Consider the following 23,018-nt stretch of genomic DNA (forward strand, 5'->3'; position numbering starts at 1 on the left):
CCCCGCTTCGGCTCCAGTACGCGGCTGGTAGCTGTAAGAGGAGTGCCCCTGGGCAGGTAGATTTGCTGCAGCTCCACGAGCTCCTGAAGCGGGGACGGTGGGAAGCGGAGGGCTTGCGCCCAGCTCCAACAAACTGCGGCGCCCGGTGAGTGTGGCGTCCCACGGGCTGGAGAGGGATCTGAGCCGCGGGACTGAGGAATTGTTCTCTGTGGACTCATTCAGCCATTAATCCATTCAGCAGATATGTACTAAGCGCCTATTATTAAGTGCCAGGCACGTTCTAAACCCTTTAGGAACGTTTTACTTTCCACATTGCGATTTCTAACAGCTTTTCTCCCGGGGACTGCGACCTTGTAGCGGGGAAACCGAAAGCCAACAACAGAAAAGCGTGAACACTCCTGTCCTCAGCGCCCTGAGACTCTCAGTAATGATCTGAACCATGTGAACCTTCCATCTGCATGGCCCTTGTGAAGCAGTCGCATCTTTTCCTCATTTCAGCGTAGTGTTATGTAGCAAGCACCACAGGGAAGGCGGAGCAGCAGAAGTTATTACCCGATTTTACGGATGTAGCAGTTGCTCCCAGAGAGAAAGAGACTTGTCTAAGTCCCTTTTTGTGACTAAGCGGCCTGAGCTCCTACCCAGGTCTTCTTTTCCCCAGAAGAGCTGCTTTTAACTGCTGGGCTCTCATCCACCTTCTTTCCAGGAGGAGAGTGTAATGGCACCTCTTTTACTTTCTCTAGTCTAACCCCGGGATAGAAGGGCCTTCTTTTTTTTTTTTTTTTTTTTTTGCGGTACTTGGACCTCTCACTGTTGTGGCCTCTCCCGTTGCGGAGCACAGGCTCCGGACGCGCAGGCCTAGCGGCCATGGCTCATGGGCCCAGCCGCTCTGCGGCATGTGGGATCTTCCCAGACTGGGGCACGAACCCGTGTCCCCTGCATCGGCAGGCGGACTCTCAACCACTGCGCCACCAATGAAGAGAAGGGCCTTCTATTTTGACAGTTGGAAAAAGCACTGGACTTAGAGGCATGAGATGCGAGATTCTTATCTTGGACTATCTGCAAATTGCAATGATCGGATATGGCAGTTTTCGATTTTAGTTATCTGTAAAAGTGGTACCCTCTTCCCTGCTGTATTGGGTGGTTTTGAATGCCATTGGAGGTTTCTGGTGTGAGATCATGTTTATCAAGTCCCTCTGCAACAAATTTTAATGTAACAAAGGGCGATATATGGACTTTAGAAGGTTTATGAATTCCCTGAAATTAAATGCAAAATTTTGTGTGAATTGTATGTGTTTCATAACATTCATCAAATTATTAAAAAAAAAAAAGAATCACTGTCCCTTACACATAAATGCAAGGGACTGGGGAAGAGAATTGACCATTTTGCATTTTCTCACTTAATCCTCAGTAATTCTAGAATAGTGCCTGGTACAGAATGGATGATTAATAAATAAATATTGGTTGAATAAAAGAAAGTTTCTATTCGTTTGGCCAAAAAGTTCGTTTGGGTTTTCCGTAACATCTTATGGAAGTTCCCGAATGATCTTTTCCACGAATCCAATATCCCCATTTTGTGGGTAAGGAAATTAAGGCCCATTTGACCTTTCAGTCAGTGGCTGGGAAGCCTGGTTTGTTGTAATAAGCATACCAGAAGCAAGCTGTCTTAGACATGTATTAACATTATCTACTTTCACACAAGGTGTTCTAAGGTAAGTGCTTAAGAGCACAGTCATTGGAATCCAGCTGCTCGGGGTTTGAATTAAGCATGTGCTATCCTGTATAACACTGGGACAACTTACCATCTTGAAGTGCTAATAGCATCTACCTTTTATTCAGCAAATATTTATTACTGAGTGCCTGCCTTGCACTTAGTATGGACTAGCATTGTTCTAGGATTATTGTGAGGATTAAATGAGATAAACGTATCAAGAGTTTTGGTTCTACCTCTGTCTTATTGGATCAATAAATATCTGCTATCATTATTTTTACTGCAACTCCCTTATCTGTTTTCCTTGGGTGTGGCTCCTGGACTGGGTAGTGTGCATGTTCCAGATTTCTGGTATCTGCAACATTAGGAGCCTGTAGTGGGTATCTCCTAGAAGCCAAAGCCTTTGCTAGGCCAAGTCTGGCCTGCCTTTCCACTCCATTCATCACCGCTGTTGGGGAACCTTTTTGCTTACGGTGGATGAGATGCAGTGCTGGGTCGAGGGTAGGAAAGTGGTGTAACAGTGCAAAGAGGCCTGATATATACTATGATTTCCTTATGCTGCCTCTTCAGAAAGACTTCTGATTAATTTTTTGAACTTTTCATGGAAAAACAACCTGCATATAGAAAATGCACAAGTCATATACAGCTCAGTGAGTTTTCTTGAAGAGAACATACCTGTGTAACCAGTATCCAGTTCAAGAAACAACATGTCCAGCATCCCAGAAGCACTCCACTCCCCCACTGTGCTTCCTTTCAGTCACCAGGGTTTCCTTCTATTCTGACTTCTAACACCATAGGTTACTTTTACCTGTTTTTGACCTTTGTGTAAATGGAATCAGTATAGTATGTATTCTTTTGGCGTCTGATTTCTTTAGCTCATTGTTATTTTGTGAGATTTTCCCCACATGTGTGCAGTTGTGGTTGGTGGTTTCATTTCATTGCTGTATAGTGCTGCTATGAACATTCTGGTTCATGTCTTTTGATGATATGTTTGTTTTTCTGTTGGGTATATTCTGTTGGAATTACTGGGTCATAGGATATGCATATGTTCAGCTTTAGTATATACTGCCAAATTTCCAAAGTGGTTTTACCAATTTACATGCCCTCCAGCAGTGTATGAGAGTTTTGGCTGCTCTACATCCTTACCACACTTGGTATTGTCCTAATGATTTTTTACAAACAGTTCATTCAGGACGTCCCTGGCGGTCCAGTGGTTAAGACTCCATGCTTCCAATGCAGGGGGTGTGGCTTCAATCCCTGGTTGGGGAACTAAATCCCACATGCCGCTTGGCACGGCCAAAAAATTTAAAAAACAAAAAAACCCAGTTCATTCATTAATTTGTTCAGCTATTATGTGTGAAGTCCTAACCTAGGCCCTGGGGATGCAGTTATGAACAAGACAGACAAGGTCCCAAGATCCCTGCTCTTTTAGAATTTAACATTCTGATGTAGGAAGTACAACAAATAAGAAAGTAATATAATGTTTATGGCTTTGATAATAGGTCGGTGCAATAGAACATGACCTTAGGCAGTAGTATAAGGGGGTGGCGAGTAACTTCCCATTGGCTATCAGCCTATCTGAGGAAGTTTCACTGGAGCTGAGACTTGAGCCATCCCTGCAAAGATATTCAGGAAGAGAGAACAGCAACTGTGTAAGTCTGAGGGCACTAACAACCTTGGTCTGTTTGAGGTTTGGAAAAGCAGGCCTGGAGCATAGTGACAGGCTGAGTTGAGGCAGGTTATGTGGTCCAGGCCCAGAGAGCCTTCCGATACCCCTGCCTGCTCACCCTTTGGTAAATCATCCAGCTTTGCACGCATATATGCTTATACTGGTCTCAGTGAACACAGCTCATGATCTAGAAAAGGAGTGTTAAATTTTATCTTGGCTTAGTTTTTGAAAGAGGGTGCATGCTTTAGTAACTAAAATACGGTTTCTATTTAAAGGCGTTGAAAGCATGGATTTGATGACCTTAGGTATACGTGAGTACCTTAGGAGTATGGAGATAGTCCTTCTGTATGCCAGCTTTTAGTTTGAAAAAGTGCAATCCTTGTGCCAATGTTATCAAATATCATAGACACTGTGACAAATCAGAGCATTTATCCTGCAGTTAGATTATTCGAGAATTGTAGAAAATGTGTTGGGAGATTCCACTTTACTACAAAGCACTCTCAGTGATATTCCAATTTTTTTTAATGATGGAGCTTATTTACTTGCATCTTTTGTCTGTATCTCAGTAGCCTATTTTGCCTGATTTCATCGCGGAAAGGTGAAAAGTTACAAGTTTACTGATGGTTCCATGTTACATCTTCCATTAAAAGGAACGTATATTGAAGGTAAGTTAGAGTTAATATATTTCCTTGAACATTTATTGAGATTCGAACACTTTTACTAACTTTTTGCCAAAAGATTATTAGATATAATGAGTCCAAATGCATTTTTACTTGAGCACAAGTCTCCTACTTGTTTTAACTCATCAGTCTGCTGTTTGTTCATTTCTACAATGTATTTAATTAAAATTAGATTGATTTTAATAATACTGTGTTGTGAATCATACTCTAAATGTTCTTAATAGTAATCATTCAGGCATCATTTGTAAGCTGTGCATTTACTAATGACTCAGTATCTTCTTTTTGCTAATTAGTTTCCTCAAATTATATTAAAAATACCTTTTTTAAAAGCAGAAAATCTTATGGGTCAGAATGTTCCCAAGTAGAATGTAGGACATAATGCTACTGACTTTAGGAAACCAGATTATTTAATCAGGATGTCAATAATGCTATTCTAATTCTGTTGTTTTCAACATGGACTGAAATTATTGGTCCCTCTATCAGTAATTCAGAGAAATTCTGTCAGACTGGATTAAAAAAAAATTTTTTTTAAACCCCAGTTTTGTCAAACTTTAGCTCTATAAGAAAAGCATTGAATTTAGAGGAAAGAATTGTTTTCTTAATAACTTAAACTTAAGATAATGAGTTGGCATTATTATTAGGACTCATAGATTGTAGCTTCCATATTGTAAAGAGGATTGTCACATATGTTTGGAGTTTTCATTCTCATTTCAGAATTGTCAGTAAAAATGTCTTTTTTCCCATGTACTTTAATATAGTTGTTTCTTTTCAGCTATTCACAATATTAATATCTAGGACCTATCAGCTGCAAAGAAAAAGACCGCTTCCAACTGCCAGAGCAGAACAGGTTAGTGACCCTGGGGTTTTGTTTTGTTTTGTTTTTAAGGTAAGTGGAATGATACATTTGATAAAATCCATTGCCATTCCCCCAAATGCCCCTTGCATGTTTTTGCCTCCATCCCTTGGAAACCCTCATTTCATCCATCTTAGCAATAGCTACCCATTATTTAACATTCATTTTAGAAAACCCCTTTAAGAAATCGTTCCTCCCTGAACAGTCACAAGCCTGGTCCTCTACCTTGCAGTAGTCTCTCTGGCTTTCTCTTGGCTCTTTGCACTGTTAGTTGTCCTTTCGTGTGTTTATATTTTATCCCTACCTAGATTATAAATGTTATAAAGATACTTACAACTACTGTATCACTGTCTTTTAGTTTCACATTATTAGATGTTTCACATCTATCATTGTGTCTTGTACCTAGTAAGTACTTCTAAACATCTATAGTTTTTCACATATTGACCTTTCTGTTTCCCTGGATAGGAAGAGATAAGGCATAGTACCAGATGATACTGAATTGCCTGTGTTTGATCTTCATAGAGCTTGACTTTTTCCTCAAAAAAGTTTTTTTTTTCCTAAGTCTAAAATGTGTGGGAGTGTAGCAGGGGCAGAAAAGAAGGCTGAACCCATTGAAAGCAGGGACTGTTCCCTAGAATCCATCAGAGCACGTCATGTTAACTCAGAGTTAGTGACTTTTACACAGGAGCCATGGCCTACCGTCCTACAAGGCTGAGGACCAGACAAACTTATTCATGGATTGGCAAGCCATTGGATCGAAAACTGCACTACCAAACCTACAAGTGAGTGATAGAGTCCTTTGGTGGACTGGAACTAATAGCTTCTTCAAGCTGAGCTGTTAATAACTTGTATCCAGGGTGTTTTAGGTACTATAGGTTGAGGATTGAGGGACAGTGAATATGAATTGATTGTAAGGGGGTGTGGGTTTGTTTGATGGAAGAAGATGTTAGCATAAATATAGCAGCTAGTGATACAGGAAGATATTATGTCAGGTTAATAAAATTTGATATGTATGATAATGTCATATCTATTTAAGATAGGTTCTGTATAACTCTGCATGATAACAGGGTAGGATGGATGTTGTTACTACATCCTCTTAGCCCAAGACATCTCTGAACAATCTGATGTTTTTACTGGGCGGCTTTCATGTCTTAGGAAGCCTTTGTTGTTCTTTGTCAATAACTGAGAGAAGTTAGGGTTCATCCTAAGGCCTCTGGATTAGTGACCCATGCTAAAACAATTCATTCAATTCATGTTATCTACTCTTGCTTGTGATTTTACTGGTAAATTGGTTTCTAGTAGGATTGGTCAGAAGAGAGAAACTGTTCAGGGGGTTTTCTAGTTACAGAGCATATTCCTCTGTGCCCAGGGGTCTGAAGAGCTTGGCCCACCCTAAGAGATTTCCTAACATGTTTCTCTGTTATTTCCTAGAAAAATGAGTGTGAAAATAGAAGGTCATTTGCCTGAGATTGACCTCCAGGTTGGACAGTTTGTGTTGATTGAAGGGGATGATGATGAAAATCCGTATGTTGCTAAATTGGTTGAGTTGTTTGAAGACGGTGAGTTTGGGGCTGGAATGAAAAGTATTCCTTGTCACTAATGATTGGGAAGTGCTCCGTGGTGGGAACAGGGGTGGTTACTGATTCTTCTGTTCATAGCAGTATATAGGGTGTGCCTATGGGCTCACTTAAGCACCAGCTGTACCCTCTTCCACCTAGTGAACGTCCTTACTCACTAGAGCAATATTGGGTAAAAATGGGAATGGAGGGCTCAAGAATTTAGCTTTTGCATTATTTTTAGGAGGGGGTAAGAATGGCCATGAAGGCAGGATTGTTGGAGTGGAGAGAAAGGATGGATTTAGGAAGAAGGAGGAAAGGAAATAATAGGTGATTTGCACTCTAGTAGAGACGTGTCCTTAAACTTTGGCATGAGGAAGTTAGTAATTTTGCAAATGCAAAGTTACTTTTACTAGGGAGGCAGTAAATTGGATTGGGTAGGTGTATCACTTGATTGATGTTCAGTCAGAAAAACAGAAACACTTTAGGTGTTTTATTTACCCAGAGGGACTTGTGTATAAGTGTTGAAAAGGCTGAAGAAGCAAACAGTGGTGTTTCCCAGAGATCAGTAAGTGCAGAAAGCCAGTACTACCCTTAAGGCTAGAGGAGCAAAAGGGAAGGTAGTGTGAACTGGTGCCTGCAAGGCCACACTCACAGCCGCAGCTGATTTTCTCAGCTGTTAGCCCTCTGCAGACCAGAGAAGAGCACAGAAAAGTGGGAATGGAGCGGAACTCCGAAAGGAAGATGAAAAAGGATAGTAATTTAAACTATTACAAAACTGCTTCTTTCCAAAGCTAGGAGAGGAGTATGTGGAAGTTAGTCCTAGTCCTGTGGCAGTTTGTATGCCTAAAAGAAGGAACTGATAGAGTGAATGAAGGTACTTTACATTATAGAGATAGGGAGGATATTCAACAATTATGGAGGAAAACTTCATCAAACTAACATCCACTAGGGAGAGCACATCAGCAGGATGGGCTTTTTGTATTTGAGGTTTGGGCCTTTGTGTATAGATTTTAGAACCATGTATTGTGCTACATTGGATGGCTTCAGTCTTTCTCTGAAGAGAGCTAAGGAAGAGAAGAGGCAGTGATGATGGTGGCACTAATGAGTATATGTCCTTTCACTTGGAGCTAACACTGGTATGGAGTGATGTTAATGGTATATTATGATGATAAAGCTGAAGGTTGCAAGCATATGTTTGCCAGAAGTCATCTCAGTGGCTGATGCTCTGAGTCTTGCTAGGAGTTTTCTTTTGATTTGCAAAATTTGTTCAGTAACTGTGATTAGAATTGCTCCTCTCAAACGCCTTTTACAATTTATGTGATGACCGATAGCACCATTTGGACGTGGAGCAAAGTGAGAAGAACGTGGGTGCTGGGTGTAGTCAGATTGCCGCTGGTTGGTCTTGTGACCTTTGACAAATTATTTAAGGGCCCTGAAATGTGATCACTTCACCGGTAAAAGGGAGACAGCCATAGTACCTACCTTGTAGGATTACTGTGAGGATTAAGATAACATTTATTATCTTTAACCTTACCTTTTCCATCTATCCCTCCCTAGATTCTGAACCTTATTCCAAGAAACGTGCTCGAGTACAATGGTTTATCCGATTCTGTGAAGTCCCTGTCTGTAAACAGCATTTGCTGGGCCGGAAGCCTGATGCACAAGAGATATTCTGGTATGATTACCCTGCCTGTAACAGCAACATTAATGCCGAGACCATCATTGGCCACGTGCAGGTAGGTGATGCCTTGATCCTCAGTTCTATCTTGAAGCTTATTTCTGGCTGATTCCTAAGCTTATTACTGGCTCTCATTTACCTCACGGAAACGTTTGTTTGTCACCTTCTCTGCTTGCCTGCCTACTTCCTTTCAACAACAAATATTTATCGAGAGCACTTACCATGTGTTAGGAGCCTCCTGGAGGAAGTGACATTAGGTTGTGACCTGAGGGATGAGCAGGAATTAGCAGGTGTATCTCAGTGGGAAATTATATTTAGCTGTGATTGTGGCAGGCATAAAGCACTTTGAGGCTGAATATCCTTGCTTAGATGAGGACTTCACCTTGAGTGAATCAGTACAAAGAGTGTAATTGCTCCAGGCAAATGTGTGTTATGAGATTTTATGATAAATCAGGTTTAAAGAGTTGTAGGCTGAATTGAGACACTGGTTTGGAGACTAGGATATGGGTTATTTCTCAAGCTACTTCAGGCCCCCAAAATGGGATTAGATCCGGATGTGAAGTGTGGTCACATGGTGACTAGGTGGTTGGTAGGGCAGGGAGACCATGGCTTGGCATGACTATAGTCAGATTTTTCCACTCTATGGGCCCAGCATATCATGTGCCACAGAATAATTTATCTCTGAGTTAAATGAGTGAAGAGGTGAAAGGCAGATGTAGAAGTTGAAGCAGCAAGATGGGTGGATTTGGAAAGGTAGGGGGCATGTTTAGGCAGGAGCACAATGGTGGGAATGAGCAGGACTGTGACAAGCCAAGCTCGACTAGTGGTGGGAAGCCCTTTTGAAGAGCACTGAGCACTCAGGAGGTAAAGTGGGGTCAGATTTTAGAATGTAGTGAAAATCAGTTTAAGTAATCTGATCTTGCAGAGTGGGTAGCCATTGTAGACTATTGAGCAGGGGGGCATGCTTAGAGAAGTTTTTATGGGGAAACTTGGCATGGGTGAATAGAATGGACTAGAAAAGAAAACATGAGATATGGATATCAGCAAGGAGGACTCTGTGGAAATATGCTATGCCATGTCCATGCCTCTTTTGTTTAGAAAAGTAATTGTTCCAGGTAAGAATGCAGACTTAAATGCTCTTTAATCATAGCTCTCATAGAGCCTTCGTTGACTCTTTGGGTCCTTATTTCTTTATATCATCCATACTTCCTAAATTCAGGTAGTAGCTTTAGCCCCAGATGAAGTGATACCTATGGATCTGAAAAATGAGAAGACATTCTTTGTTAAACTATCTTGGAATGAGAAAAAATTCAAACCACTACCTCCAGAACTATTTGCACAGTTGGATAAGCTACAAGAAGGCAACCCTAGATGCCAGAAGTCCATGGAAGCCAAAACTAAAAGTACAGAAAGCCCTTCTTGGACCACAGCAGAACATGTGGTCAAAAGGATTGAATCAAGGCACTCCACCTCCAAATCTCGCCAAACTCCTTCCCATCCTGTCACCCCAAGGGCAAGGAAGAGGCTGGAGCTCAGCAGTAAGTGTAAAATGGGTCACAGTGGGCAATACTGAGGCTGAAGGAAAATGATAAAATATTAATTCATGCTATAGTGTTGAGTTAGTGCAGCAGTGAGCCAAGTACTAATTGGACGTCTCTTGAAATATATATCACATAAGATTTACCATTTTAATCTTTTTTTTTTTTTTTTTTTTTTTTGTGCCGTACGCGGGCCTCTCACTGTTGTGGCCTCTCCCGTTGCGGAGCACAGGCTCCGGACGCGCAGGCTCAGCGGCCATGGCTCACGGGCACAGCCGCTCTGTGGCATGTGGGATCTTCCCGGACCGGGGCACGAACCTGTGTCCCCTGCATCGGCAGGCGGACTCTCAACCACTGCACCACCAGGGAAGCCCCATTTTAATCATTTTTAAATGTACAGTTTAGTGGCATTAAGTACATTCACATTGTTGTATAACCATCCCCATCATCTTCCGAAACAATCTCTCCAACCATTAAGCAATAACTTCCCATTCCCTCATGCCCCATCCTCTGGTAACCACCATTCTACTTTTTGTCTCTGAATTTGACTTCTCCAGATACCTCATATAAGTGGAATCATACAGTATTTATTCTTTTCTGACTGGTTTAATAAAGTTAGTATAATGTCCTCAAGATTCATCATGTTGTAGCATGTGTCAAAATTTCCTTTTTTAAAAAATTGAGATATAATTGACATCTAGCATTATAACATATTAGTTTCATGTATACAACATAATGATTTGATATTTGTATATATTGTGAGATGATTACCACAGTAGGTTTAACTAACATCCATCACCATATGTGCAGCTACTATGGAAAACAGTATGGAGGTTCTTTAAAAAACTAAAAATACAGTTGCCATATGATCCAGCAATCCCACTCCTGGGTATATATCTGGAGAAAACTCTAATTTGAAAAGATACATGCACCCCAGTGTTCATAGCAGCACTATTTACAATAGCCAAGACATGGAAACAACCTAAATGTCCATTGACAGATGAATGGATAAAGATGTGATATTTTTGTTTATATATGTATACAAAGGAATACTACTGAGCCATAAAAAAGAATGAAATAATGCCATTTGCAACAACATGGATGGACCTAGAAATCATCATACTAAGTGAAGTAAGTCAGAGAAAGACAACTACCATATAACATCACTTATATGTGGAATCTAAAATATGACACAAATGAAATTATTTACAAAACAGAAACAGATCCACAGACATAGAAAACAAACTTATGGTTACCAATGGGGAAAGAGGGTGGGGGAAGGGTAAATTAGGAGTTTGAGATTAGCAGATACAAAGTACTACATATAAAATAGATAAACAGCGAGGTTCTATTGGGCAGCACAGGGAACTATATTCAACATCCTGTGATAAACCATAATGGAAAAGAATATATATATATAGAACTGAATCACTTTGCTATATACCAGAAACTAACACAACAATGTAAATCAACTATACTTCAATTTTAAAAAAAAGAAACATCTGTCATGATACATAGTTACAGTTTTTTGTCTTGTGATGCGAACTTTTAAGATTTACTCTCTTAGCAACTTTCAAACATGCAACACAGTAGTAATTGTAGTCACCATGCTGTACATTACATGCCCATGACTTATTTATTTTATAACTGGAAGTTTGTACCTTTTGGCTACCTTAACCCATTTTGCCCAATTCCTCAACCACTGCCTCTGACGACCACCAATCTGTTCTCTGTATCTATGAGCTTGGTTTTCATTTTTGTTTTTGTTTTTTAATTTAGATTCCATATATAAGTGAAATCCTATGGTATTTGTCTTTCTCTGTGTGATTTATTTCACTTAGCATAATGCCCTCAAGGTCTATCTGTGTCACAAATAACAGGATTTCCTTCCTTTTTATGGCTGAGTAATATTCCATTGTATATTCATACCACATTTTCTTTTATTTTTTTAAAGTTTATGTAAGATTGGCTTCATTTATTTCTTTTTTTTTAAATATTTATTTATTTAATTGGCTCCGTGGGTCTTAGCTGCAACACATGGGATCTTATTTGCAGCATGTGGGATCTTTAGTTGCAGCATGAGGGATCTTTAGTTATGGCATGCTGACTCTTAGTTGTGACATGAGAGATCTAGTTCCCTGACCAGGGATTGAACCCGGGCCCCCTGCATTGAGAGCGCGGAATCTTAGCCACTGGACCACCAGGGAAGTCCCACATACCATATTTTCTTTATCCATTCATCCATTGATGCACATTTAGGTTGTTTCCATATCTTGGCTATTGGAAATAATGCTACAGTGAACATGGGGGTGCATTTGTCTTTTCAAGTTAGTGTTTTTGTTTACTTCAGATAAGTATGCAAAAGTGGAATTGCTGGATCATATGGTAGTTTTTTGTTTGTTTTAAATAAATTTATTTATTTATTTTTGGCTGCATTGGGTCTTCGTTGCTGCGTGCGGATTTTCTCTAGTTGCGGTGAGTGGGGGTTACTCTTCGTTGCGGTGCATGGGCTTCTCATTGCGTTGGCTTCTCTTGTTGCGGAACACAGGCTCTAGGTGTGTGGGCTTCAGTAGTTGCAGCACACGGGCCCTAGAGCACGCTGGCTTCATTAGTTGTGGTGCACGGTGTTAGTTGTTCTGCAGCACGTGGGATCTTCCTGGACCAGGGCTCAAACCTGTGTCCCCTGCATCGGCAGGAAGATTCTTAACCACTGAGCCACCAGGGAAGTCCCTCATATGGTAGTTTTATTTTTAGCTTTTTGAGGATCCTCCATACTGTTATCCATAGTGGCCGCACCAATTTACATTCCCACCAACAGTGCATAAGGGTTCCCTTTTCTCCATATCCTCGCCAACACTTGTTATTTGTTTTCTTTCTGATGATAGCCATTCTGACAGGTGTGAGGTGATACTTCATCTTGATTTTCATTTCTCTGATGATTAGTGACATTGAGCACCTTTTCATGTACCTATTGGCCATCTGTATAGCTTCACTTGGAATAATGTCTGTTCGGGTCCTCTGTCCATTTTTTAATCTCATTGTTTGTTTTCCTGCTATTGTATGAGTTCTTGATATACTTTGGATATTAACCCCTTATCAGATATTTGATTTGCAAATACTTTCTCCCATTCAGTAGGTTGCCTTTTCATTTTGTTGGTGGTTTCCTTGATGTCCAGAAGCTTTTTAGTTTGGTGTAGTCCCACTTGTTTGTTTTTACCTTTGTTGCCTTCGTTTTTGGTGTCAGATCCAAAAAATCATCATCAAGATCCATGTCAAGGAGCTTATTACCACCTATGTTTTCATCTAAGAGTTGTATGGTTTCAAGCCTTACATTCAAGTCTTTAATCCATTTTGAATTAATTTTTGTGTATGATGTAAGATAGTAGTCCAGTTTCATTCTTCTGCATGTTTCAATTCTTCTGTCCAATTTTTCCAGCATCATTTAATGAAGAGTCTGTCCTTTCCTTATTGTATGTTCTTGGCTCCTTTGTTGTAAATTAATTGGTCATATATATGTGAGTTTGTTTCTGGGCTTTCTATTTTGTTCCATCGATCTGTGTGTGCCAAAACCATACTGTTTAGATTACGGTAGCTTAGTAATATAGTTTCAAATCAGGGATTGTGATGCCTCCAGGTTTGTTTTTCTTTCTCAAGATTGCTTTGGCTATTTGGGGTAAAATTTCCTTTCTGTTTAATTTTTTGAGGAACCACCGTACTCTTCCATAGCAGCTGCATCATTTTACATTCTTATCAGTAAGACACAAGAGTTTCATTTCCCCACATTGTCACCAACTATTTAGATCTTGTTATTATTATGTTGTTTTATATTGTTATTTTCTGTGGTTTTGATTGTAGCTGTGCTAATGGGTGTGAGGTAGTATGTCATTGTTACATTTCTCTAATGATTAGTGATGTTAAGCCCTGTAATTAGCTAATTCTTCAAGAGCTTAGCTACTAAGGTGACATTGCTTTTAGATCCTTAGTGGAAGAGCTAAGAAATATATATATATTTGTTATAATATAGTGTTAAAACTCTTAAATTCAACTCATACTTCTAATCTATACTATGGGGTTCTTTCCATCCTTCCCACATTCCATAATTCCAAATCAAAATTGATTTGCAGTTTTTATGCCTTTAGAATATATTCCACTGAGGGAGTAATGTTACTTTGATTAAATTTTTTTCTTCCACCAATGGTTATTTTATTGGTGATATACCGTTAGGTTCTTTCATTTCTGTTTAATTCTAGGGCTTTTCCCATCTTTGATTGATTTTCAAAACATTTAAAACATTAGCATAGTTAAAGAGTCAAAACTATTTAAGACAAGTGTACTCAGATAAGCCCCATTCCTTTCTTTACCCTTGCTCCCTGTTTCTACCTCATCTTTTGTAGGTAATCAATTTTATTAATTTCTGGTTTATTTTTCCTTTGGTTTTTGCAAAAATCAACAGATAAATCAAAACACACACAGACATATATACACACAGTCATATACAAACATGCATATAATTTTTATTTTATTATAGTTTTATTTCCCATTCTTTCTTACCCAGTAGGGTATTATACTGGATGTATTCTTTTCCATTTTAACTTTTTTCACTAATGATATATCTGAAAGCTACTCCATGGCTGTTCTGAGAGCTCATCCTCATCCTATTATGTGTCCTTAATTTTTCTGTTTATGTGCCAAGTTCATTGAGTATAAGTTATTTGCATTCTTGATAGCTCCTTAGTAGGAGCTATCAAGAATACAAATGTTTAGGAGCTGAATATAAACATATAAACCATTTTGGAAATGCAGAAGACTACTAGAGAAATAATTTGTAATACCACCATTTAGAAATAATTGAGTGTTTTTTTCACTGTTGATTTTGTAGGACCTTGAAAGTTAGGGTAAAAAATTTAAACTTGACACAGTTACATAATTAGATGAGGCAGATATGATGAAAATATTTTGGATTGTTTTTGACAGAAAGATGGGGAAATGAGGCATGAGGGAGACTAGGACTTTGGGACATTTTTACATTAATCTAGACAGGAGTTACCCTCATATTTACCACACAGGTACTAGATGACTTCTTACCTTGTCTGCAGCTATTCCACACACACCCTGTGCTGTGACTAAAGTGAACTCCTCTGCCCAGTGCTTTCCTGCCTCGTTGCCTTAGCTCACATCAATCTCATTTATTCTCTTCACTTATTCCCCTCCTTCCCCTTTCAACTCTGTTGAAATTTTGCCTTTCTTTCAAGGTCTGTCTCAAAAGCCATGTTTATTAGCACTTAGGTGCTTTAGGACAATTTTTAAACTTCATACTATAGACGTTTATGTGTATCATCTGCCCTGTTACTTTTGGCTGCGTTGGGTCTTCGTTGCTGCATGCGGGCTTTCTCTAGTTGCAGCGAGCAGGGGCGACTCTTCATTGTGGTGCACGAGCTTCTCATTGCGGTGGCATCCCTTGCCGCAGAGCAAGGGCTCTAGGCACGTGGGCTTCAGTAGTTGCAGCTCGCAGGCTCAGTAGTTGCGGCATGCGGGCCCTAGAGCATGTGGGCTTCAGTAGTTGTGGTGTGCGGGCTCAGTAGTTGTGGTGCACGGGCTTAGTTGCTCCGCAGCATGTGGGATCTCCCCAGACCAGGGATCGAACCCATGTCCCCTGCATTGGCAGGCAGATTCTTAACCACTGAGCCACCAGGGAAGTCCCACATATCTTTTAATAGCTCAATTGCTATCTGTGAATGAATGTCCAGGTTCTTGGTGCCTTTGGTCATGGTGAGAGAGGAGCAGATCCAAATGTGGCTCTGTGTATTCTTAGAACCCAGTTGGTTACCCCCCACCCCCACCCCCGGGGACCCATCTTCTCTCTGTTGGTAGATATAATCTGGGTTAAGAAAAAGCTAGGACTTGGTATTACTCAACAGAGTCATTGGTATAAATTTTTTCAGATGCTGTTGAATGGGGCCTGAGGATGTGCAGTAGTATCACCCTGGTTGAGAACCACTCTTCTGGTAGATTACTTCACAGAAAACCTGACCTGAACATTTATCTATAAAAGCTGATTTAACTGTTGAATTATGGTTCTAGCTAGCAAAATTACTCGTAGAATTTAAGAGAGAGACTAAAAATAATAAGAGCTACCTGGCGCAGGAAAAGAAAGCATAGAATAATTCAAAATATGGATAACTCATGTCTTTGTATCACTCAGTGAATGAGTTTATCTATAAAGATATTAGGGGTGTATATAGTGCTAGTTATAAAATTCACACATTGTCTATGGTGATTTCTCTTGAACTTAGGTTTCCCTAGGACACATAACACTAGGATTTCCCAGCAGACTTCATGGGCCTCGTTGGAGTCTCCTGGAAGAATGAAACGGAAAGTGGCCTTCTCTGAGATCACCTCGCCTTCAAAGAGGTCTCAGCCTGATGGTCCTCAGAACTCGTCTGCAGCTCTGAAAACCCCAGAGAAAGCTGGAGAGATTCAGCAGTGTTGGGCCGAGGATGACAAGAAGGCTTCACCTGATGGTTGCATGATCCTGAGAACTCGAGTCCCAGCTTTGAAAACGACAGAGACTAGTGAAGAAAGAACATTTACTCCTATCAGGGGGGGACAGAAATCCTTGGTGGTGCCTTCTGTGATTCTGAAACCAGAAAACATCAAAAAGAGGTAACTGGGGATGCTTCCCTGCCTCCCACAGAGCAAATCGAGATCCTTCACATGATGTGAAAAGTGTGGGTCACAGCTGATAAATCTGCCTGTGTCACAGAATCGCCAGCTTTTCCAAAATACAGATTTCTAAGCCTTTCCCTAGATGTAGGAAATCAACCTCCAAGCGTTGGGCCCAGGAATCTGCATTTTGAGATGCTCTTTGGGTGATTCTGATATACCCAGCTGTCCTTTGGGGATCACGGCTCCAGAAGATAATTTCCCAAACCTGAACTGCTTCACAGTCCTGGATTTCATTACTTGCTGTGGCTCTTTGCCACATTTTAACAGTGATTTTCTTAGGTTTTTGGGTTTTTTTTCTTTTAAACTGGAAGCCATTTTCAGATACATACGGTACAAGAAGATAATGCATCTAGAAAAGACTGCAGTTTGACATTGGGCAATGTTTATAAATGATGGGCTGCACAGGGAATGTGACGAGCCTGAAATGGCAATGTTTCCTGCTCAGAAACTGCAGCCCTGGCTTAACCTAGTTTGCTTGATAAATGCTTTGTATTGAAAATATGGCTGCATTTCTGCTAACCTTGAGTGGACAGTAAATCCACTGATATGTCAGAAATTAAAAAAGGATAAGAAACTCTGCCTAGGATTAGTATGTTCTGATCTCTAGTTGGGAGAGGTGATGAGTCTGATTTAAATGATAAGCTTTTGGCAAACTTTAATCTCTGGGTTTGAGTCAAACTTCAGTTACAGACTTTTTAGCACAGTGTGATTAGCTCCTTCCAAAGTAGCTGCAGAAAGAATAGGAGCCAGTCAGGCTACCTGACTATCTTCTAGTCCCGCTGCTGATCCCTGGTGCCCCAAACTGCTTTCCATAACCTTGCTGTGGTATCTTGCAGGGAGGCCAAAGAACCAGTTCAGGACGAAGCTACCTCTACTCCCCGTTGTCGTATCCGCAGAAAGAGCTCTCTCTTGACTTTGAATCGGATTAGGCAGCAGCTTAGGTAAGACTGCTGCTTGGCAGGCATAAAAACATCCTGCCATTTGTGAAATCTATAATCCTATTTCTTAAATCCTCTTTTTATTTCTTGTTTGTTGTTTGCTAATCCATGGAAATTCTCCTTTACCTAGTATGTCTGGAATTATGTTAATTTCACATAAACATCATAGTTTGAAAGAGGCAAGAAACACTGCCCTGGCCTTAGGTGGCTCCCAGGGCCCCATCATCATCACACCCAGCAAGACTGTTAGTGTGGTGCCTAAGGGCATGAACTTTGATTCTGATAGACTTGGATTTGAACCTGGGCTTTGTCATTTACTATCTGTGTAACCTTGGGAAGGTTATTTAACATTTCTAAACCTTGGATTCCTCATCTATAAAATGGGAATAATAATAAACAAGTCACAAAGTTGTGTAGGGTTTAATGAGATAATATAAATAAAGCCCTTAATAGAGCTTCCCGGTAGCAAGAGCCCAAGAAGAGGAGCACATCTGAAATTGCTCTGTTGCAGGAGAGACTCTGCAATACCTCGAATCCACACTGATCTGTTAGGAGCTTCTTATGTAGACTTCAGACATCAAATATCAGAAAATAATGTGTCCTACCATTCAGGTTTTTAGGTAATAGTAAAAGTGACCAAGAAGATGAAGAGTTTCTGCCGGTAGCCGAGATTTCAGACTCTGACAGTGAGGAGGAAGAGGCTTCCACACCCCCTCTTCCAAGGAGAACACCCAGCAGTGTGTCCAGGAACCTACGCTCTTCCATGAAGTCATCCTTACAGACCCCCTCCAACACACCAAAGAAAACCGTAAGGTTCTTTTAGGTTTATTTCTCGTAATTTAGAAATTGTGGTGACTGAGGTCACACAACTAATAACAGCTGGGTTTTGAGCATAGGTCTGTCATATTCAAAGCTATGCCACTTGGAGTATTCATGGAGGAAAGGTTCTTTTTCTTTTTTTTTAATTTAATTTTTATTTTATATTGGGGTATAGTTGATTTACAATGTTGTGTTTCAGGTGTACAGCAAAGTGGTTCAGTTATATATATATATACATATATCCATTCTTTCTTAGATTCTTTTTCCATATAGGTTATTACAGAGTATTGAGTAAAGTTCCCTGTGTATTCATGGAGGAAAGGTTCTACGTGAACCCTAGGACTGAAAATGAACCCAGTAGACAGTGATAAAATTTGAGTCCAAGTTCCTTTTAAGATACGGAACCAAATGGCCAAGAGCCAGACTGCCTGAGGGAAGGACAAGAACTGTAAGAACGGACTCCTCGTCTTTGCATTTCCCTTGAAAGCTGGCAGAGGGCTTTGTGTGTAGTCATTGCTCAGTGGGTATTGAATCCAGGGCTGCTGAGCCATGTCATTGGTTTTGTTGTGCCACTCAATGCACTTGAGGAATAGGGAGCACTACTAGGTGTTGGTAATGAATTGTGTGAAACATGGAAGAGGTAAATGGATGTCTGTCTGCTTTCTGTGGAACTTTAGCAGAGCATTGAAAGCTATTAAGAAAAGAGGGTCTTACTGTGTTCAAACATATTTGAGAAATGCTTGGATTAAACAAAGTTAAATTGGTTTCATTATCACATGACTTCTCAAGGCCATTAACTTATTAATGTTATTGTGAGGTCATTAGTATATTAGGAAACATTTTTCGTGGAGCATCTTGTTCTTTAGAACAATTTAGAAATGCCTAATTAGGGACCTTTCTAAAGCTGATCTCCATTTTCCCATATCAAGAAAAATGTGATTGGGCTTGGGTTGAAGTCAAAGAAAAGACCTTTAGGGAAGGAAATCCAATAGATCGGCTTTGGACGAGGCAGTCTTGTAGAATAGCTCACCCGGATGATCTGGTTTGATTGCATCTCCTGGGTCCCACCCAGAAGAAGGGATTTAGGGGCGGGGCGGGGGCCTCTTTAGCATAATAAAAAAGTCAGAAGTCCACTTTTTTTTCTTAAAAAAAAAACCTTCTCAGCAAGGTTTGTTATTATTTTCCTGTTTTCTCCAGAGTTAATAGATGTTAAGCTGTTAACAGGGTCTAAATGCTGTTCTGCGTTTGGGAAGAGGTGTAGAGACTATCACTTTATAGCTTGGCTACAAGCAGAGGGTGGGTAGGTGAAATGCCCCCACAAAAGGGAGTGCTTTGTGGAAACACCATGAATACTACTGGGTAGCAGGCCTGCTCTAATGAGCCAGCAGCAAGGAAAAAAAGAGAATGGTGAAATCGGTCTGTGGGCCTAAACTGAATGACCCTATGGTTCGAAGTGGAAAAATCTAGGGAGGTTTCTTCCAGTACTGTGTAGTGGATCGTGGAAGTTCTGAGCTAAAGATTGACCATATTTTCAAAGAAGGCTAGAGGAAGATGTTTTTTATTTATACTTTTTAAAGATGCTTTTTTATTTTAATCAGTGAATGCAACTCGTGGGGGCGGAATAGAGGAGGATCTTAGGACTCAAACCCAGTTTATGCTGCTACTGTACCCTATTTGGGCAGAGTATTTAGGATTTTTTAATAATTTGCCTTTCTTTGAAGATAGTATTTTACTTTGAAAAGTATTTAATCCATACTTTTATTCATTCTTTCCTCAGACTGACATTGTTTTCAAATCCTAATACTATAGTAAATTAGAAATAAGAAATTGTGTTTGGACGATGAACAAAATGTATATGTAATGTAGGAGAGAAAGGGAGAATCTTGGTAATTTATACAGGAAGGAACTAAGAGGAATTCACTACCTCTTTTCTTTTTATCAGCTCATCACGAATCAGATTTGCTGATGCATCCTGGATGGAGTTTTGCTTTGTTTTTTCCTTCTGAAATATGTTCTCTCTCTTTTTTTATTTTGGAGTATAGGTGATTTACAGTGTTGTGTTAGTTTCAGGTGTACAGCAAAGTGATTCAGTTATACATATACATATATCCATTCTTTTTCAGATTATTTTACCATATAGGTTATTTTTTATTTTATTTTTTTTTTGCGGTACCCGGGCCTCTCACTGTTGTGGCCTCTCCCATTGCGGAGCACGGGGCCTAGCCACTCCGCAGCATGTGGGATCTTCCCAGACTGGGGCACGAACCCGTGTCCCCTGCATTGGCAGGCGGACTCTCAACCACTGCGCCACCAGGGAAGCCCTACCATATAGGTTATTACAGAATATTGAGTAGAGTTCCCTTTACTCTGCAGTAGGTCCTTGTTGATTATCTAAATGTTCTGTCTTTTGAATACAGCCCGAGCCCAGAACACCACGTCACGCCACTCCCCGGATCCGCAGCCGAAACCTGGCTGCCCAGGAGCCCGCCAATGTGCTGGAGGAGGCCCGGCTGAGGTGACGCCGCCCGGGGGCCCCTGCTTTCATTCAGATGAGCTGGGAGTGCTTTGTAGTCATTGGTGTACATAATAAAGGTAGAGAGTAAGATGAACGTGTGTGTCTAGAAAGAAGAAACCTCAAGCAGTGTCTGGGTGAGCTACTGTGGACAGGCTCTGGGAGGAGTCTGCAGTCCACTGCCACCACTTCTCAGGGTTGGAAGGTGATGAGTCAGGACACTGCTTCTCAGTTGCGGTACCCTTTAGAATTGCGTGGGGACTTTTTCAAAATACATAAGCCTAGATCCTGCCAGAAATCAGCTGAATCAGAATCTCATGTGGGATGAGGTCCACCCATGTGATTTGAGGAACCTCCCCAGGTGATATGTACTCTTAGTTAGAAGCACTGAGTTGGGTGATTTGTCTGGGTAGAGAAAGGCCAAATGAAGAAGTTTAAGAATGAAGGCATTCCCTTGGATGTGAGATTGAGGTTTCAAATAGAAACTATAGATAAATCTTTTCCATTTATTATTGAGTAGATAGTAAAATGCTTCTAAAGTCCTCCTTTTCTCTCATTTACCACCAACTTTAGGCTGCATGTTTCTGCTGTACCTGCGTCTCTTCCCTGTCGGGAACAGGAATTCCAGGACATATACAACTTTGTGGAAAGCAAACTCCTTGACCATACTGGAGGGTGAGTCATGTTGAGGAAGCAGGATGCTCAGGGCAGAAGGCCCTGCTAGCGTACCACCTCAGGTGCTGTAGTTCACCCAAGCGGTCTTTCCCTGGTGTCAGAACAGGCAAGGCCATTGCTGAAGCCTAAGCTTCTGAAGCAGTTTTTGTTGTCAAAGTAATTCTATAGAATTCTGTCTTACAGAGAAAATTACACTGGCCTTTTTTGGGTGGGCACTTGGCATACAGCATTGCTTATAGAATGAATGGTTCTATATAAACAGGTCCTGCCCTGATCAGCTTCCAAGGATGGTCCTTACTGCTCCCACCTCCACATTTCAGGGGCCTCTGTCCTTCCTTCAGCACACATTCTCATACTCATTCATAACTGATGATAGTGTCAGGCAGCTGCACAGACCTAGCCTGGGGTCTTCTCTTCTTGCCCCAGGTGCATGTACATCTCCGGGGTCCCTGGGACAGGGAAGACTGCCACTGTACACGAGGTGATACGCTGCCTACAGCAGACATCCCAAGCAAATGATGTTCCTCCCTTTCAATACATTGAGGTCAATGGCATGAAGCTGACAGAGCCCCACCAAGTCTATGTGCAAATCTTGCAGGTGAGCAACGCTGTTTGGGCTTTTTGTTTTGGTTTTTTTGGTTTGTCTTTTGGTCTTTGGGTTTTTTTGGACCCACGGCTTGCAGAATCCTAGTTCCCCGACCAGGGATCAAACCCAGGCCCTCGGCAGTGAAAGCACGGAGTCTCAGCCACTGGACTGCCAGGGATTCCCCTGTTTGGGCTTTTTTGGAAAATACAGTTTCTGGGTGGCACATGAAAAGGGAAAGGTTTACTTAATTTTGTGCATATTACATGTTCACAACTTGCCAAGCATTGTCCTTTGTGTAGAGGTAGCAAGGAGAAAGAAGGCAGAATTCCTACCCTCAAGGACCTTGAAGTCTAGGAGCTGGATAGGAATTTCTGGAAGCTAGTACTTACCAACATGGTGAAAACCATTTGTACACAGCGGGCATTGTGGCAAACCGGAAAAGGGGTCAGAGGTAGGCCGAAGTTTGCATCTCACTTTTTCATTCATTAGCTGTTATCTTGGAACAAGCAATGTCCAGTTACAGAGTCGTACACTAATGATTTTGGAGGGGCTTCTGGGGCCAGCCTGTGGCTCATCTGCATTTCAAACACTATTGTCTCTAGTTGCCTTCTCTTCTCCTTCCAGTGGAGGGCAGAGGGTAGGATACTGAAGTCCTCAGGCTGAATAGCTTCCTCTATATGCAGATTTAACTTTAAGCCCAGGGGAGTAAAGTCCTTATAGTTCACCACATATTCCCCCACCCACCCCGCCCCACCGCAATGCAGAAGCTGACGGGTCACAGGGCAACAGCTCACCACGCGGCAGAACTGCTGGCTAAGCGATTCCGCACTCGAGGGTCCTCTCAGGAAACCACTGTGCTGCTTGTGGATGAGGTAAGGAGGTGCCCACGGAAGGACTGGAGAGGAAGTGGCGTGGCACTTGATTGCAATGTTCCAGGAACAAATACTGGGCGGGCGGCAAGTCCTGGCTCCCTTCTTCCTTCACTTTGGCCCATTCTCTGGTGGTGAGAGGCATGTGTCCGTTGATGTCCTTGCTGGTGGTGTGACCTGAGAGCACCTGAAGCTAAAGCAGTGGTAA

General features: G+C 41.2%; 1 protein-coding gene across 3 annotated transcripts in view; it reads left to right on the forward strand.

Moving 5' to 3' along the window:
- Positions 1-53: 53 nt before the first annotated feature.
- ORC1 (origin recognition complex subunit 1) overlaps positions 54-23,018 on the forward strand; it is a 33,938-nt gene continuing 10,973 nt past the window's right edge. The window contains exons 1-14 of one of the 3 annotated variants that reach the window (XM_060140066.1): positions 54-145; positions 3,944-4,042; positions 4,830-4,904; positions 5,582-5,692; positions 6,342-6,469; positions 8,027-8,205; positions 9,367-9,685; positions 15,979-16,348; positions 17,248-17,352; positions 17,962-18,157; positions 20,586-20,683; positions 21,254-21,355; positions 21,782-21,953; positions 22,706-22,813. In XM_060140066.1, coding sequence (XP_059996049.1) covers positions 5,601-5,692; positions 6,342-6,469; positions 8,027-8,205; positions 9,367-9,685; positions 15,979-16,348; positions 17,248-17,352; positions 17,962-18,157; positions 20,586-20,683; positions 21,254-21,355; positions 21,782-21,953; positions 22,706-22,813 — 1,869 coding nt within the window. In that variant the 5' untranslated portion in view covers positions 54-145; positions 3,944-4,042; positions 4,830-4,904; positions 5,582-5,600. The remainder of the gene's footprint in view (positions 146-3,943; positions 4,043-4,829; positions 4,905-5,581; positions 5,693-6,341; positions 6,470-8,026; positions 8,206-9,366; positions 9,686-15,978; positions 16,349-17,247; positions 17,353-17,961; positions 18,158-20,585; positions 20,684-21,253; positions 21,356-21,781; positions 21,954-22,705; positions 22,814-23,018) is intronic. The other 2 variants (XM_060140065.1, XM_060140067.1) reach the window with 2 other exon arrangements.

This window comes from Lagenorhynchus albirostris, chromosome 2 (genome assembly GCF_949774975.1).
Source record: "Lagenorhynchus albirostris chromosome 2, mLagAlb1.1, whole genome shotgun sequence".
In the NCBI taxonomy this organism is placed as follows: domain Eukaryota; kingdom Metazoa; phylum Chordata; class Mammalia; order Artiodactyla; family Delphinidae; genus Lagenorhynchus; species Lagenorhynchus albirostris.